Source organism: Pogonomyrmex barbatus, unplaced genomic scaffold (genome assembly GCF_055798465.1).
Source record: "Pogonomyrmex barbatus isolate J1 unplaced genomic scaffold, ASM5579846v1 scaffold17, whole genome shotgun sequence".
In the NCBI taxonomy this organism is placed as follows: domain Eukaryota; kingdom Metazoa; phylum Arthropoda; class Insecta; order Hymenoptera; family Formicidae; genus Pogonomyrmex; species Pogonomyrmex barbatus.
The window spans coordinates 2385439-2400219 of record NW_028297113.1 but is presented as its reverse complement, the minus strand read 5'-3'; the positions used below and the strand labels follow the sequence as shown (position 1 = coordinate 2400219).

Sequence of the window (14781 nt, the reverse complement as noted above, 5' to 3'; positions counted from 1 at the left end):
GTCGAGAGAAAATTTTATAAAAAAAACAAAAATTTTATTTTTAATTCAATTCTGTTAAACGAGAAAACTTTGGTGAATTATAATTATTGAATAATGTTGTGATCTCTCATTCGTGAAAATTTTCAAAATCGAGTTGAAAATATTTTGTTTATCAAGTTGTTTTCTCTTGACGAAATTACTGATCCTGCCAATTCTATGCATTTCTATTTTTTTCTTATAAAGTCTATTTTCCTCGTCTACATTTTGCACATTTTTTTCTGGTGTTTTGTTAACTACAATATTGTGTTCCAGCTCAATGCGGCGACGTCTCGTCGGGGACCATGTGGGTGCTTCGGATGCCGATATCTCTCCTCCACATCCTCTTCGGCACCCTCCTCGCCAGATACATCGCGAGGTGATGCCACTGAGCCGGGACGCGCCACACACCGGTGGCTATATAGTTGAAAGGACAAAGACTTTTATTGCGAAATAATTGCATTTGTGGTGATTATATATGACGTACGGTGCGGTAAACTAATAATCAATCTTAGGACATAAGTGAGCGCTAGCGCGTGCGTCGTGATGCAGGGATGGGTGAAGTGATTAAGAAAAAAAAAAAAATAAAAAAATAAAAGAGACAAGTCGGAAACGGGTAAGGTATATATACATATAGAGATGCATGTGTCAGCCCCGCGAATGTGGCAGAGTCGCGGAAGCGAGGCTTTCCGAATGTACATAAAAATCGACGCCTCCACGAAACACGCTGTTTCTTCGCACGTTGTTCTATGAGAGATCGATCGAAATAAAGATACTATGGGAAAATGAGTAATCTTAACTATTGCAAAAAAAAAAATAGAAATATGATGCGTATACCTATATGCGATTATATAATCACATTTAAGGACGTTTCATTAATGCTGTTGTTAAAATAACGATATCTTTTTATGAAGTTGTAATAATAAAAGTAAAAAAAAAATTATTTATTAATTTTAGTCTTGCAGTAAATAATTAAATTATTTATTACTGCAAGACTAAAATTAACAAATAATATTTTTTACTCTTTATTATTATAATTTCATAAAAACTTCATTACTGCAAGAAAATCTTGCATACAGCAGCTGCAAAATATTTCTTTCTCTCACTTAAACGGTATATGAATGCAATTGCAGAAGTTATTTTGTAATTAAAACCCCTAACTATTGTGATTATGAAGCATGAAAATATATCGTGTTTATTTTATTCAAATAAGTTTCTTTTGCATCGCCTTCGTATTTCGGGAAACTTGTTACGTTTCTCTCGGTAAGAAGGCGAAGAACATTGCGGAATGAAAGCGTATTGCGTGGCGGATGTCTTCGTACGTAGAATCGACGTGGATTTGCGTTTTACTGCATAATAGTGTACGTTTGCCTTTGAAGATGTGAGGAACCCAACGACGACTTATTGACACATTCAGTTTTGCGAAAAGAGCCACTAGTTCCACGAGGTTGAAAATAATGGACGACTCGTTCAGGCTCTTTTATCGTTTATAAGCGCCTCTCATTACGAAATTTCGGAATGCATTTATTTATTACGTCAACTTCTATATATATTCGCATTCATATATCATTAAAGCGCAATTGCAATTTCCTTGCTTTATTTGATTCTCCGATTATTGTATTTCATCTCTTGTTTATAATTTTGTATTACAATAGCTAAATATTAAACACGTCCTTTTATCGAGTACATTTACACAAATTATTACATTTTCATTGAAAAAAAAAAAAAACTTTTTTGTAAATTATCCAATACTGATTCCACTCGAAAATGCTATGCAAATTCCTAATATTTACACTAGTCGTCGCGTGAGATGATATAATAGTAAAAGAAAATAATAAGGGTGCTGGGGCCAATATTATATGAAATGAGCGTTGCTCATAGATCGAGAGGGTGTAAAAGTGAGAGAAAGATAAAAAGAAAAAGAGAGAAAAAGAAAGAACAAATGTGAGAATGAAAGGGAGAAAGAGAGAGAAAAAGAGAGAAGGACGAGAGAGAGAGAGAGAGAGAGAGAGAGAGAGAGAGAGAAAGTGATAAATCTGTAATTATTTAGAAGTAGCTTCGCCATTCATTGCCACATTCGCTGGAATGCGTTCGACGCTTCTTAGTGCGACGAGCGAAACATGTACTTACTTAGGAAAGAATAAGAGAACTGCCACGTCCAAACCTGTAATTATACGCATTTCCGTTGAAAGCTTCGTGGCACGAATCGCTCTTTGCCGTGGAGCAGAAGAAGGAGCCGCTGTAAAAAGAGAGAAACCATAACGAACGATTATTACTGTAATTATTACTACTATCGCTGTTAGTACTGTAAGGCAGAATAACGAGAAAACGATCTCTTTGCTCCTAAAAAAAAAAAAAAAAAATTCCTCGCTTTCTTTTGTACACCTCGCGGGAGAGATATTTACCGAGGGAGCGTTTAGCCTGTAAGCACTCTGTAAAAATTATACTGATCCGCCATTGAACTTTAATCCTCGTGCGATGAATGTGAGGTCGAATATATCTGCTGTACGCCATTGAGAATTTCTGTAAAGTGATCGAGAAACTTGCAGCATATAAAGATTTGAGATGGTAACAATCTGAGAAAAGTATGAAATATCACTGCCATCCATTTTCTTTGTTAAAAAGGATATAAAAGTAACAGCCAAAACAACATAACGCAACATAAATAGAACAAACGATTAATTCGATTAATCTAATGCTCGAACAGAATTATTACGCTAGTGAAAAAACTGAGAGAGATATAATTTTGAAGAATTTAAAAGTTCTTGAATGAATGTTGAATTAATTAATTTAATTCAATCAGAATCTTTTTTAATGATTCTACGCGACGCTAATCGAAATGTTGAAGACATAAGATAAGGAAAGAAGTGCAATTTAGAAATAATATTATTCAATTTAATTATCAAATGATCACGTGACGGAAGATCATTGCAACATATCGCTATCGAGAAAAAAAATAGGCAATAGTTTATGTGTGCGATATAATAATAATTAATATTCAGATCTCTCTTTGTAAAATAAAAGAATTTGAAATTGTTAAAATAGGATAATTATTTCGATTAAGAGTGTTAGTTAAATCGAAACAATTTCTGTTGTTAATAACTTTTTAATAAACAATTAACTAAAATCTTTGGAATGATGCTCAGAATCAGAATCTTAACAATATATGTCAAAATGATGGAGGATTGGCTCCCTTGATCGAAATAATTACGCAATTTTAAGCAAATAATTAATTGTTTAATTTTAAGCTAATTGAATTTTGTTAAATATATTTTACAGCGTTATTGTATAGAAAAAAAAAAAAGAAAGTCTTATGAGAAAGGACGACAGTGCGATCGTTTGATACGATCCTCTGACAGAAACCAACATGTCGACAAAATAAACATATTTTTTATTCGAGCTATTTTACTTAAAATTTTTCTGATCGCAAGGCGGAGGGCGTAAACGGTATTCGACCGCCTATCAATCGATTATACACACATATACTTGAGCAGTTAGATATAAATACGCAACAAGTATAAATATATAAATATATTACGCAACAATTCGATGTTGGCTATAAATTGTACACTATTAGATAAACTGAACAAAATGTAGGGAATGATAAGAATATATATAGTCGACGATCGAAGATAAAGTACCGATTCAGCGTTCGATTTCTTCTCAACGTAATCCTTTATAGATGGTCCGCTATATACGAGAGAAGCTCACTTCTCTCAATTCTTTTCTTACAGTAAAGAATTACAGTGTATTATTAATGATTTGTTCGACAATGATTATTCATGTTCTTAATTACTCAATTTGAATTCGCGTGTGAAATTTTGCAAGAAACGTTATTGATGATTGCAAAATGCCGATTGTTCTCACTATAAAGATACAGTTGTTATATTTACTTGGACAACTGTGATCTCTCTCTCTCTCTCTCTCTCTCTCTCTCTCTCTCTCTCTCTCTCTCTCTTTATGTACTTTACGTTCTGTTTTCTGTCAATTATTCTGTACTACGAACTAGCTAGTATCATTAAATATGAAATATGCGTTTTGCGGACCATCATTTAGGTCACATCATTCAGGATCGAAGGCTGCGGGAAATTACTTGTATATAGTAGACTTTAAAGGATTCGAATACCGGCGAGCACGATCGAGCGTAATCTCGCGTCGTGCACGTCGACACGAAAAGATATTCGCTGTAAAAAGAGGAAGAAGAGAGGCGGGAGGAAAAAGAGCGAGCTGGAGCGAGCTGAATTCAATTTTATGATAGTGATCGCGAGAGTGTAGATTTCAGGGTATTTATATCGAAGGTTACATAGTTATACAAAATATACAGAAATATTTAAAGATAAATTATATTGTGAAAAAAAATAATATATATATAAATATATATATATATATATATATATATATATATATATATATATATATATACTATGTTTTTATTGTTGTGAAGTTGAACCGGTGCGGTGCGACCGCATCGACGAGGTTAAGCTCTGTTCTTATAACTAACGTAATTCATGTAGGTGCACCCGCAATCGCTATTGAGTTGCCTCTCTGTCACCATGTAATAACATTCGAATTTTCGCGTCGAGATAGACCGGTTTTAAACTTTTGAGTCAGATGCGTGTCGCAAGGGTTTTTACCCTTTTTTTTTTTTTTTTTATCATTTCGTCTTCTTTTTCTGTCTATTTTTTTTTCACTTCGCACTTCGCGAGTGACGAAGAGATTCAAGAGAGATTTATGACGAAACGACGACAAGCGGAACGTACAATATATATTGTCACGGGAGATAAGAATGCCTCGATATCATCCGGCGCACGAGGGCGAGCTAAGTGGCGGATAAAGAGCTAAGCGGTTAAATAATCCAGAAGTTTATAACGTAAAAAAAAAAAAAAAAAAAACGCGGGAGGATTTCTTCCCGCTCTCCTTATAACAGTGTAATCGAACACGCGCACACGTCACTACCTGTAGGGCACGACACAACGACTATTACCGTCTCTAAGTCTCTTAGCTAAGTCTTAACTTGGTAATTTTAATCGATCTTCATGAACGACAAATCCACGACGACAGAGCGCTGTTGATCACCGTACACGAGCGCGCGATCGAATTGATCCCCTCTCCCTCCCCCCCCCCTCTCCCACCCGCGAAAATCGCGGACGACGAATTTCTCCTGTCGGCATTTTCATTCTCGAGCCAGTGCACTCAGGTATATACACTTGTCGGGAGAAGTTTGACTTATTTCGCGAGAGAAACTTTTATTTAGCGTGAATCCGTACGTGTCGAGGCTTCCTCTTTCCGCTAGGATTCGCGACGTCGATATCCTCGTCGAGGTGCACTGCCCTGAAAAACGGCTGAATTGCGCGCAGCGTTATCGCATCGTGTAACACATCCCGCGATAACGAGACGCTAGATCTTAGGAACGATGTCGCATGATGTAAAGCCTACTCGTCGGAGAATTGACCGGCTTTATCCTGCGTGTCTGTATGTGCGTGTATGGCCGCAGCGTATGGATTATCAAGTGAGAAGTTAGGAGGAAGGAGGAAAGGGGTGGAGCGGCGCTGACAAAAACTATTATATGTATTATTGATAGGAGAAAAAAAAAAAAAAAAACTACGGACAGGAAACAACGGAAAACATTCTGCACCGTGTAACACGCGCGATCTGATGGTACTACTACTATTACTACTCTAAAAGTTCATCACGCTTGAAAGCTATCGAGAATCTATACATAACTGAGTGTTTTACTATTGAATTAAAATATTACCTATTAATGTAAATGATACCTATTAATGTAAATGGTTTTTCATTATTACATTATTATATTATAGATGTTATACTTAATAATATATTTACAAATAATTAAGACAACCTCATGGTGTTTTTACTCTATCCATCTGTCTATCTCCTTGTTCTTGTTTTATTCAGTTACAGATTGAGTAAAGAATTATTTTTATACTAGCAATTGAATTCAACTAAAATTTTTATTATTTAATAATAATAATTATTATAATATGATAATTCTGTTGTTTAATAATAGTATAGTTACATAGTTACGTGAATAAGTCATATCAATTATTTTTGTAATGTCTATATAAATTTTTTAAAGAGGCTATTGGTGACTTGATTGGGTTGAAGAAAAGAAAGATCGAGATTTCCGACAATAAATATGTTTTATTACACATATATCTCGTACGACGATTACACGATATTAATACATTCATTTAACTGTCCAGCAATCAAACAGGTATTTTTATTTTTCTCTCCTTATTTCATCATCATTATCAATCTATTATTACTAAATATTATTACACATCTCATTAAATCATCGCGACTTGTAATACTTGTAAATCATCATCGAATCGAAATTTCTAATTCTGTATTTTGCTTTTCGATCTTTTCACTATTTTTTTTTTTTTTTCTTTTCAAACTCTCTAGCGAGCGACTGGCAGATTGTATGTGTTAGAGAGGACATTTTCCTCGCACTCCAACAACGACGCTCTAGAAGTATGACAAGTCGCAATGACGTTAATAAGATAGTATGACAAATCGTGTTTTGTGGCGTTTTTTTATTTCTTTTATTTTTGTACCTGCGCGCGCGCGCGCGCACACACACACACACACACTCGCGAGATCCATCGAGACGAGCGACAAGAAAAAATGTTTACGGAAAGAAAGAACGGAGTGCGTTTCCGCTCGTTCACGCCAGAATACAATCAAAGACGCACTCGCGCTAAATAATTAGAAGATCGCCGTCTGATCGAATACTTTCGCCGAGTTTCAAACTGGGCATCAGTGCAGAGGTACATCATCATCGACAATAACACTTTATCGTCTTCCTTCCTCTTCTTCTCCTTTTTCGCCTCCTTCTTTTTACTCTCTTTCTACAACGTCGCCTCGACGGCTGAAGCAAACGTGATCTCAATTACGTTCATTCGCGCAGCGAGTGTTACCGTTAACATTAATTAATAAATCAGTATCTCTCTTATCGCGCTTATCGTTATTATTACTGTTAATATTATGATTATTATCATTAATTATTAATATTATTATTATTATTATTATTATTATTATTATTATTATAACCTCGTTGCTTACGCCCTAAAAACTTCGTTTAAGTTAATTCCCCCTTCTCTCGACTTAATGCAGTCGCGGACTCTCGTGAACCTCGGAGTTTTTCTTACACACTAAGCTTGGTGGCCAGCACCAAAACACTCACTAGATCATTGTCTACAACACACATAGAGATTTTGCTTTCTCCGTAGTATTTTTTTCCATTTTTTTTTTTTTTTCGTTTTTCATGTTTTTGTTATGCGACTTTTAGGTAAATTCCCTTAACGTGATTAAGAAATGTATGATTACGATGTTATGAGCCCGAGCCTACCGGTCGCTTACGCATGTCATCACAATCAGACTCGCCCGCCAAATTTGTTTTTTTTTTTTTCCTACTTCGCGCAGTCGCGATGGCAAGCTTACGACTTAGAGTAATAGTGAAACGTTAATTTTGTTTTTAGGCTGATCTTCGATACACTCGCCCCATCGGTCGCTAAATGACGTGTTCCATTCATTTCCCTGATATCATCGAGGCGCGCAATTGTCGCCGTTTCACCAATACGAGCGATTCTGTTCTGCCTCCCTTAAAAGATTTTTCACGATGCGACACATAATTTAAGGAAGGAAAAAGGAAAATCCTCGAGATATACCGACAATTTTTATATTAAAAAAATACAGTGACTAATAACTCGGCGCTTACCAGCGCGCCTTTCGAGTCTATTCAGATTGCGATTGCGTTTTAAACATCGCAAATGAATTTGCAAATTTGAACGATTCACAGACATTCGTAAGAGATACACGTCTTTCCCTCTCTCTCTCTCTCTCTCTCTCTCTTTCTCTCTCTCTCTCTCTCTCTCTCTGTTGTTCCAAATAAAATTTCAAAATGTTATACACCTATTGTCGCCGGAATATTCATTGTCAGAAGACGTATTGGTGAACGGCACGCTCGGCAATCGACTTAACAATCACTTATATTACTCTTTGGTTAAAGACATCTATCGATATACATCCCCGCTCGCATGTAGTTGTACGTATTGCGTTTGTATACATGCGTGTTGGTGTGTCTGTGTGTATGTGTAAGTTGTGCGTATGTTGTATGTATATGTGTATTGTATATATCGCAAGAAAGCGTCTCACGGCTATGGTAATTAATTTTAATACAAACTTTAAAAGGCCAGCTCTCGACATAGTTGTGTATTAAAATTAATTGTACCCTTATTCTTAATGCTCCCCTCCCACTCCACCCGTTCTGCTGCTCGGTACTCCCCCGCCGACCGTATAATATGGGAAAAAGAAGCGGATCACTCCCTCGCTCTTTTCGCCGAATTCATACAGACGGCGAGTAATACTCTACGTGTTTGCTCCTAGCATCTCCTTTATAGACACGCGGCTACTTCTGAATTCTCGTTTTCCATTTTTACGAACAATTCAATTACGAACTTGTCTACGTCTACGAAGCGAACATGACAAAATCTTACGATTAAAGACAGGTATCCTTTTTCTATTACCGATAAGTAGATGACTACCGAATAACCGTCGAAGAACTAAAAGGATGAACGTGCCTAACTGCAACTGAGTATCCTTTCCGTTTAATTGTTTTCCCGATTTGACTATTCCTTCCCGATATATAGCGTGCATTTCGAGTAACGTGCGCTAAATCAATCTCGATCCGCAATCGACGTCGCGGATGTGGTTTTGAACATCGACTGATGCGAAAACGACCATTTCGATCATTCGCGAAAAATTAGTTCACGAAAATGCAACGCGTTATTGAGCTTACGACGCGACATTACATTGTAACGCAAAAATTAGAAACAAACTGATAAACTTCCGTCGTACGCAAATATAAGTCTCAAACGTGGCTCAAACCTGGTTCAAACGTGTACCGATAATTTCCGCGCGACGTTCAAAATGTCCAAGAAGAAGACAGAGATCTGCTCGGAAGTATCGCTAATACGCAATCAGCTAGAATCCATAATATATCGTACACTGCTGATATGTTGTTGAGGATTCTGCATGTCCTGGAAGAGAGGTTTCCTCCAGCCTTCGACGGCGATATAACGTTGTATTCATTGAAAAAGATGGCAACTGGTACACCGGTGAACGATCATCGTGCACCAATCGTCATCATCTTCGAAGAGTGCGTGTGTGTAAAATGAAAAAAAAAAAAGAAAAATATTTTGTCACCCACTCGACATAGCAAACATGCAGTTGCCGCTTTCATTTGCGCAGGTACTTTGTGAAGAGAGATTCACCCCTCCGGCTTGATAGAATTCAATGAGACGAAACGCGGAGACGAAACTGAAACGATGACGACGACGACGGTAACGACGACAAAACGTCCTCATCTCGCACTCGCGCCGCTTGTCTCGGTCCAGCCGAAACGCAGCGATCCCGTCGCAGCGTCTTCGCATCTCGCGAACAATAGTTCCGTCGTCGTCGGAACGTTATCTCTATTGCCGCTCGATCGAGACGGTTCCCGTCATCTCAATCGTCCTCCCTCGTGGTCCAGCCGACATGGCATAGATCGATACAAAAGGACCGGCGACTAGGCGCGGCTAGGTGCGAGTGTCACTGACGCACTCGCCACCAACTCTGTTGTACCTTCTCATGGAGCTTCCTACAAATACCGGCGAGCCTCCGTCACATCCCAGCCTCCGTGGCGTTCTCCTCCGTCTCACCGCCCGGGTCCTCGCTGGAGAACTCGCCGCCACCGCCGCCGTTGCCGCCGCCAGAATCGCCACCCTCTACCGCCTCGCCGGTTTCATCGCCCTCCTCCAATGTCACTTGGAAATGTATCCTATCTTGCTGTTGCTGATTCTCGTTTGCCGCTGATTGTTGCTGGTCATCGGACGGCGGTGACGGTGGTATCATCGACTGATACCAGCTGCGATTCTCCTCGAGGGTATCCAGAATTTCTTGTGCGTCCGGATGTACCAGATCTGCCCAAGTCTCCCAGAGCGGATGCACGATAAAGTCGATGAAGCCGACCTGCGTCTTCTCGACGGTGGCGTTGTGCCGATCGCACATCGGACTGATGTCCATATTTTGTTCCCGCTCGCGATCGCCTTGCAGGAAGAACTCCTCCATCAGCAAGCCTACCCATCGTCGGTAAAGAGGCAACGGTTTCGTCGGGTTGGACAGATCGGCGCAGTGCACCAGGTTTTCCAGTACCTGGATGCGATCGGTATAATTGTCGAGCAACAGCACACCGGAACCGGCGACCTTCTTCGTCTCCACCATGGTCTTCAGATCAGCCAGTAGCGACATGTGCTTCGACATGTCCGTCGAAAGGACCATGTCGATCACCATCTTTCGCAGCGTCTGGCGCTGCTTCTTCGTCATGTTCACGAATATGTCGCAGCCCTCGTTTTGCAGAAGCTTGAACGCGACTGCCAAGTGATGATTCTCTAACACCGACTCGTCATTGTACATCAGCGCGAGCTCGGAGCCTGAAAAGAAAAGAAAAGAACTCGTTTAATTTCCTAATCATTGGGAAATATAAGACATATCCTTTCTTTTTATTAAATGCAACATATTATTTAAAACGTGAGTATTTAGAGCAGCGTCGAGTAACAAATTCTATTTCGTAAAATATAAATTTTCAATGATGCCGTCGATACTTACTTGAATTAATGAGGAACTGATTGGTAAGTCCGGGATGATCTACATCATGGATGGAAGCCGCGAATAATGCGGCGGTGATCTCCAACGGTGTGAACACGGACTGTAACAAAATTGATAAAGAATGTAACATTTATGATGATTATCGGAGAAAATATCTTTCCTCGTTTTTCCGACATTTTAATTTTTCCTTTCAATATAAGCATCTTATATTCGTCAACGGGATATTTGTAAAGAGCTTATCGTCCCTGTGTGATTTAGCTCTAACGCGCGAAAAGACAAAAAAATGACATTGTATAAGAAAGATATGTACACATCGCTTGTATATACAAACCTCGAGTGCGGGCGTGTTGAGCAGTGTGTGAGTAGATTGGGTCACATCGGCTGCGTGGAGGCTATTGTGGAAGGGATTATCCTTCACATAATGATCCTCTAGGGTCATCATGAAGGTAACAAAGGTCTTGGGCGGTATCGCCAGCGATTTGAGCAGATCTCGACTCTGGAAGGCCGTGTACGCCACGCAGGTGAGGGGCCGATTGTTACTAAGCTCGCCTATCCTGAAGATGTCGATACCCCACTTATCGATGTCCGAGAGCAACTGTAAATAATTAGAAAAAAAAATATTTTCAATCGTGTTACAATGGCGCCGTGTATAATGTATAATTAATTAAATATTTTACTTCAAAGTGATATCGAGAGAGAGAGAGAGAGAGAGAGAGAGAGAGATATTATTATTATTGTTCAATCACTATATCGCGGCGTAGATATTAATTATGAGCAGAAATGCGTCTTGTAACGATTCGTTAAGCGAAAGAATACGATGTGTGTCTTGAGGAATATAGATAGTGAAGGTCCTCTTATCGTCGAGGGGTCATGTGCGGTACTCATTATTCACGGATAATGATGTAGCCTCATATATTATTTGCAAATAAAACTTTGATTTAAGAAGTTTAAGAACTGCATACAACTCGTTTGTAAATATCATTAAATCGTGATTGAATAACAACATTGGCTTTGACCATTTGGTTTTGTTAATAGCAGCCTCGTCCCCGGAAACAAATACAACATATGTGAGAAACGTTAAAATCGGACACCAAATAAAGCAGCTCCGACGCATTTCTGAGACGGTTGAATCATAATTGCGTGGGTATAAAAATGGGTCTCGAAGTCTCGGAGAGCCTGCAGAATCACGTAGCCATCTAAGATAACGTTCGCGTCGCATTTAAATTTGGCGAGTGTATCGCCAACGGTCTCTCTCTCTATGAGAAATCCGATTAATATGCAGAACATCCGCGGCGCTTAATACACCCGGTTCCTGTCCTTTCTTCTTTTTCATTAAGAAAATTTACCTCGATTTGCATAATGGAAGGATGGCCTTTCACCGCTTACTTTCTCAGAAGTAAAGTTTTCTAAGAGGATGTACGGGAAGGGACGGGGGGGGGGGGAGGCAACGTTGAAATTATTCCTCCCTAAAGTGTCGCTTCGCCGATTGGAATTACGGATTGTATCTTTCAACGGAAGAAAGACAACAAAATGAAGCTTTCGACTTCGTATGTCGCAATCGAAGAGCACAATGCCTTGAGACATTCCTCAAAATCTCATTTTAGGTCACGGTGGGTGACGACGCCGAGATCACGATTCGTCGAGGTGCCGAAAAATTAGTTTCTCTTTCTCGTCTTCGTGGAGGAAAAAAAGATGCGCGTCGCTAATCGGGCGACGAGCTATTCAGGTTATCGAAGTCGCGCGGCCTCGGCCCAAATGTTTCTGCCGCCTGTATACCGGTTAAAATACAACCGCGGCCTTGCGATCGGCCGTGTGAATCGTCCGCCACAGGGCAAACGTTTCTGCTTTCTAAAAATTCTATCTGTCACCTGTACGCGCCAGCCGTCACGTACTCACCGCGCCGAGCGCGAGATAAGCTTGCAATTAAATAAAGAGGAAACGGGGAGGAGACACCAACGCGCGATATGATATGCCATACATCGGGAAAGTATCCTCTGACGTGCGTTTCAGCGAAATACTTACACACAAAAGTTAATAAGTTCTCACGGTGATACGTACGTAACGAATCGAACCGTTAAATCAGATTCTCTCTAAAACCTCGCATTAAAGTCTCGCGTAAAATGAGAAATACGTCAAATGCGTCATCGTGCGTCGGACTCGTTGGAGTCACGTTCGAGTTTCAACTTGCCGAAACCAATTAAGCTTTATCGCCCCGACCTGGGTGACACCTTGACATTAAAAACAATCATTATTCTTTAATATTACCCTGGCGGTAGGATTCAGTCGCAACGGTTTAGAGAGAGAGAGAGAGAGAGAGAGAGAGAGAGAGAGAGAGAGAGAGAGAGAGAGAGAGAGAAAGAAACAGAGAGAGGGAAAGAGTGGCCGGCATTTACCCCTGGGATTTTCCGTAATATAACGAATAAACTCGAATATACATTCAGCACTCGAATCATACGCCCATATACGTATATACATATTGCGAGTTACAAAACTGCGAATTTTAAATTACCCCGACAGACCATAACGCTTTTCTAAAGGGAACAAAATATGATTCTCCGGATATGCATATGGAAAACGTGACGAAAGTTCAGAGCATCATCAACATCGGTTAATATACACTCGGCACGGTTAGTGATGCAGCGCAAGTTTCGCACGGAGCATTTTAATTGCTGATCGCTAAAGCTCGCTCTTTCATAATCTCTCCAATCCGCGAGATTATACGGCTGTGCCGTTAATCCGGTCTAATATCTCTCTTTCTCTCTCTCTCTCTCTCTCTCTCTCTCTCTTTCTCGCTCCTTCTCTCTCCTTCCGTATTTTCTCTTTATCGCCGTGTGATGACACGTTAATGCCGTCGTAAAATCGGGAATTCCTTTAATAAAAGTTTGATCAGCGTAGGATGCATATATTGAGGATGTCACGTTGGACTTTCCCGAAAACGTAGTGATCGTGATATAACAGATATAGATATAGTATCGCGCAGATATCCATAGGTAAATATCCATAGGCGGACGCGGATGAAAGCCAGAAACGTTCGGGGAATTCTCGGATGCGATGGAATCTGCGTCAATATCGCGCGCGGATCAAAAGAACGGAAAGAAACAATAAACGGGATCATAGACGAGATCGTCATCGCGATAAATTCGCCAAATGGAAACTCTTCGTGGAAGAGTGGAAACGAGAAACCTTTAGTATATATTTAGTAGATCGTTCCGCTAATCCAGAGATGACCTCGCGAGATACGAGATACCACCCAGGAGTCTGTTCTGACCGAAGATACGTAAATATTAAAACGCTATTTTATTTTCTGTTAAATTAACTTTAATATATTTTTTTATATCATTTTTTCGTAAGATAAAAAAGTACCCGTGTTAAAAATGTGCTGCGTAGTTAAATTACAGATACACAGATATTTTTGTGAAAAAGTGTCGCGAGAATAAATAAATTACTGATACAACAAATTTTCCTATGTGATGTCTAATCATTTAATTATAAATTTAAAAAATTGTCATTTCGGTTGGAGAACAACAGTAGTCATTTATTATTTATTCATATAAAACAAGTTTCACACGATGTCAACCGATCGAATTGTTCTACAAGACTAACACATTTCTTAAAAATTAAGGAATAATTCTATTTATTTATTAATAAAAAAAAACGATACGTTTGATTCGATATAGATTTTGATTTCGGTATCTTTGATCATAAAGTTTTCCAAAACCTGAAAGATTGTTAATAATTACATATTGCGCAATATTATAATACGATTACTGTTTAGTTATTACGGCATCCATTATTGAAAATTCATTCTTTACCTCATAACTAAATGAAGCTTTTGCAATTATCAAGCTAATTGTTAAGCATAATCGTATTAAAAGTAATTATCGTCGTAATCGTATTAAAACACAATAATTATCAACTTATCATTAACATACAATCGTGCCAGTTTTTCTATTTTACAGTCATATTATCGATATGTAACACGGATTACACGTGCCGCTCTCTCGTTAGGTTGCAATTAATGATCATACAATCAAATAAATTTCGATTCTATTGAAGTTCGTAATCAGTTTAGTATCGGCACGTGAGTATCATTTTGGT

At 38.9% G+C, this 14781-nt stretch overlaps 2 protein-coding genes across 6 annotated transcripts in view; one reads left to right on the top strand and one right to left on the bottom strand.

The window, feature by feature from the left end:
- LOC105429350 (uncharacterized) overlaps positions 1-2677 on the top strand; it is a 225331-nt gene extending 222654 nt beyond the window's left edge. The window contains exon 12 of the mRNA XM_089074417.1: positions 292-2677. Within this exon, the coding sequence (XP_088930543.1) occupies positions 292-398 (107 nt within the window). The 3' untranslated portion in view covers positions 399-2677. The remainder of the gene's footprint in view (positions 1-291) is intronic.
- A 3480-nt stretch (positions 2678-6157) lies between these two features.
- Positions 6158-14781, bottom strand: part of dnc (phosphodiesterase dunce) — a 141572-nt gene continuing 132948 nt past the window's right edge. For all 5 annotated transcript variants that reach the window (XM_011642259.3, XM_089074534.1, XM_011642260.3 and 2 more), the window contains 3 exons: positions 11015-11278; positions 10684-10783; positions 6158-10508 (listed from right to left, as the gene is read on the bottom strand). In XM_011642259.3, coding sequence (XP_011640561.2) covers positions 9700-10508; positions 10684-10783; positions 11015-11278 — 1173 coding nt within the window. In that variant the 3' untranslated portion in view covers positions 6158-9699. The remainder of the gene's footprint in view (positions 10509-10683; positions 10784-11014; positions 11279-14781) is intronic.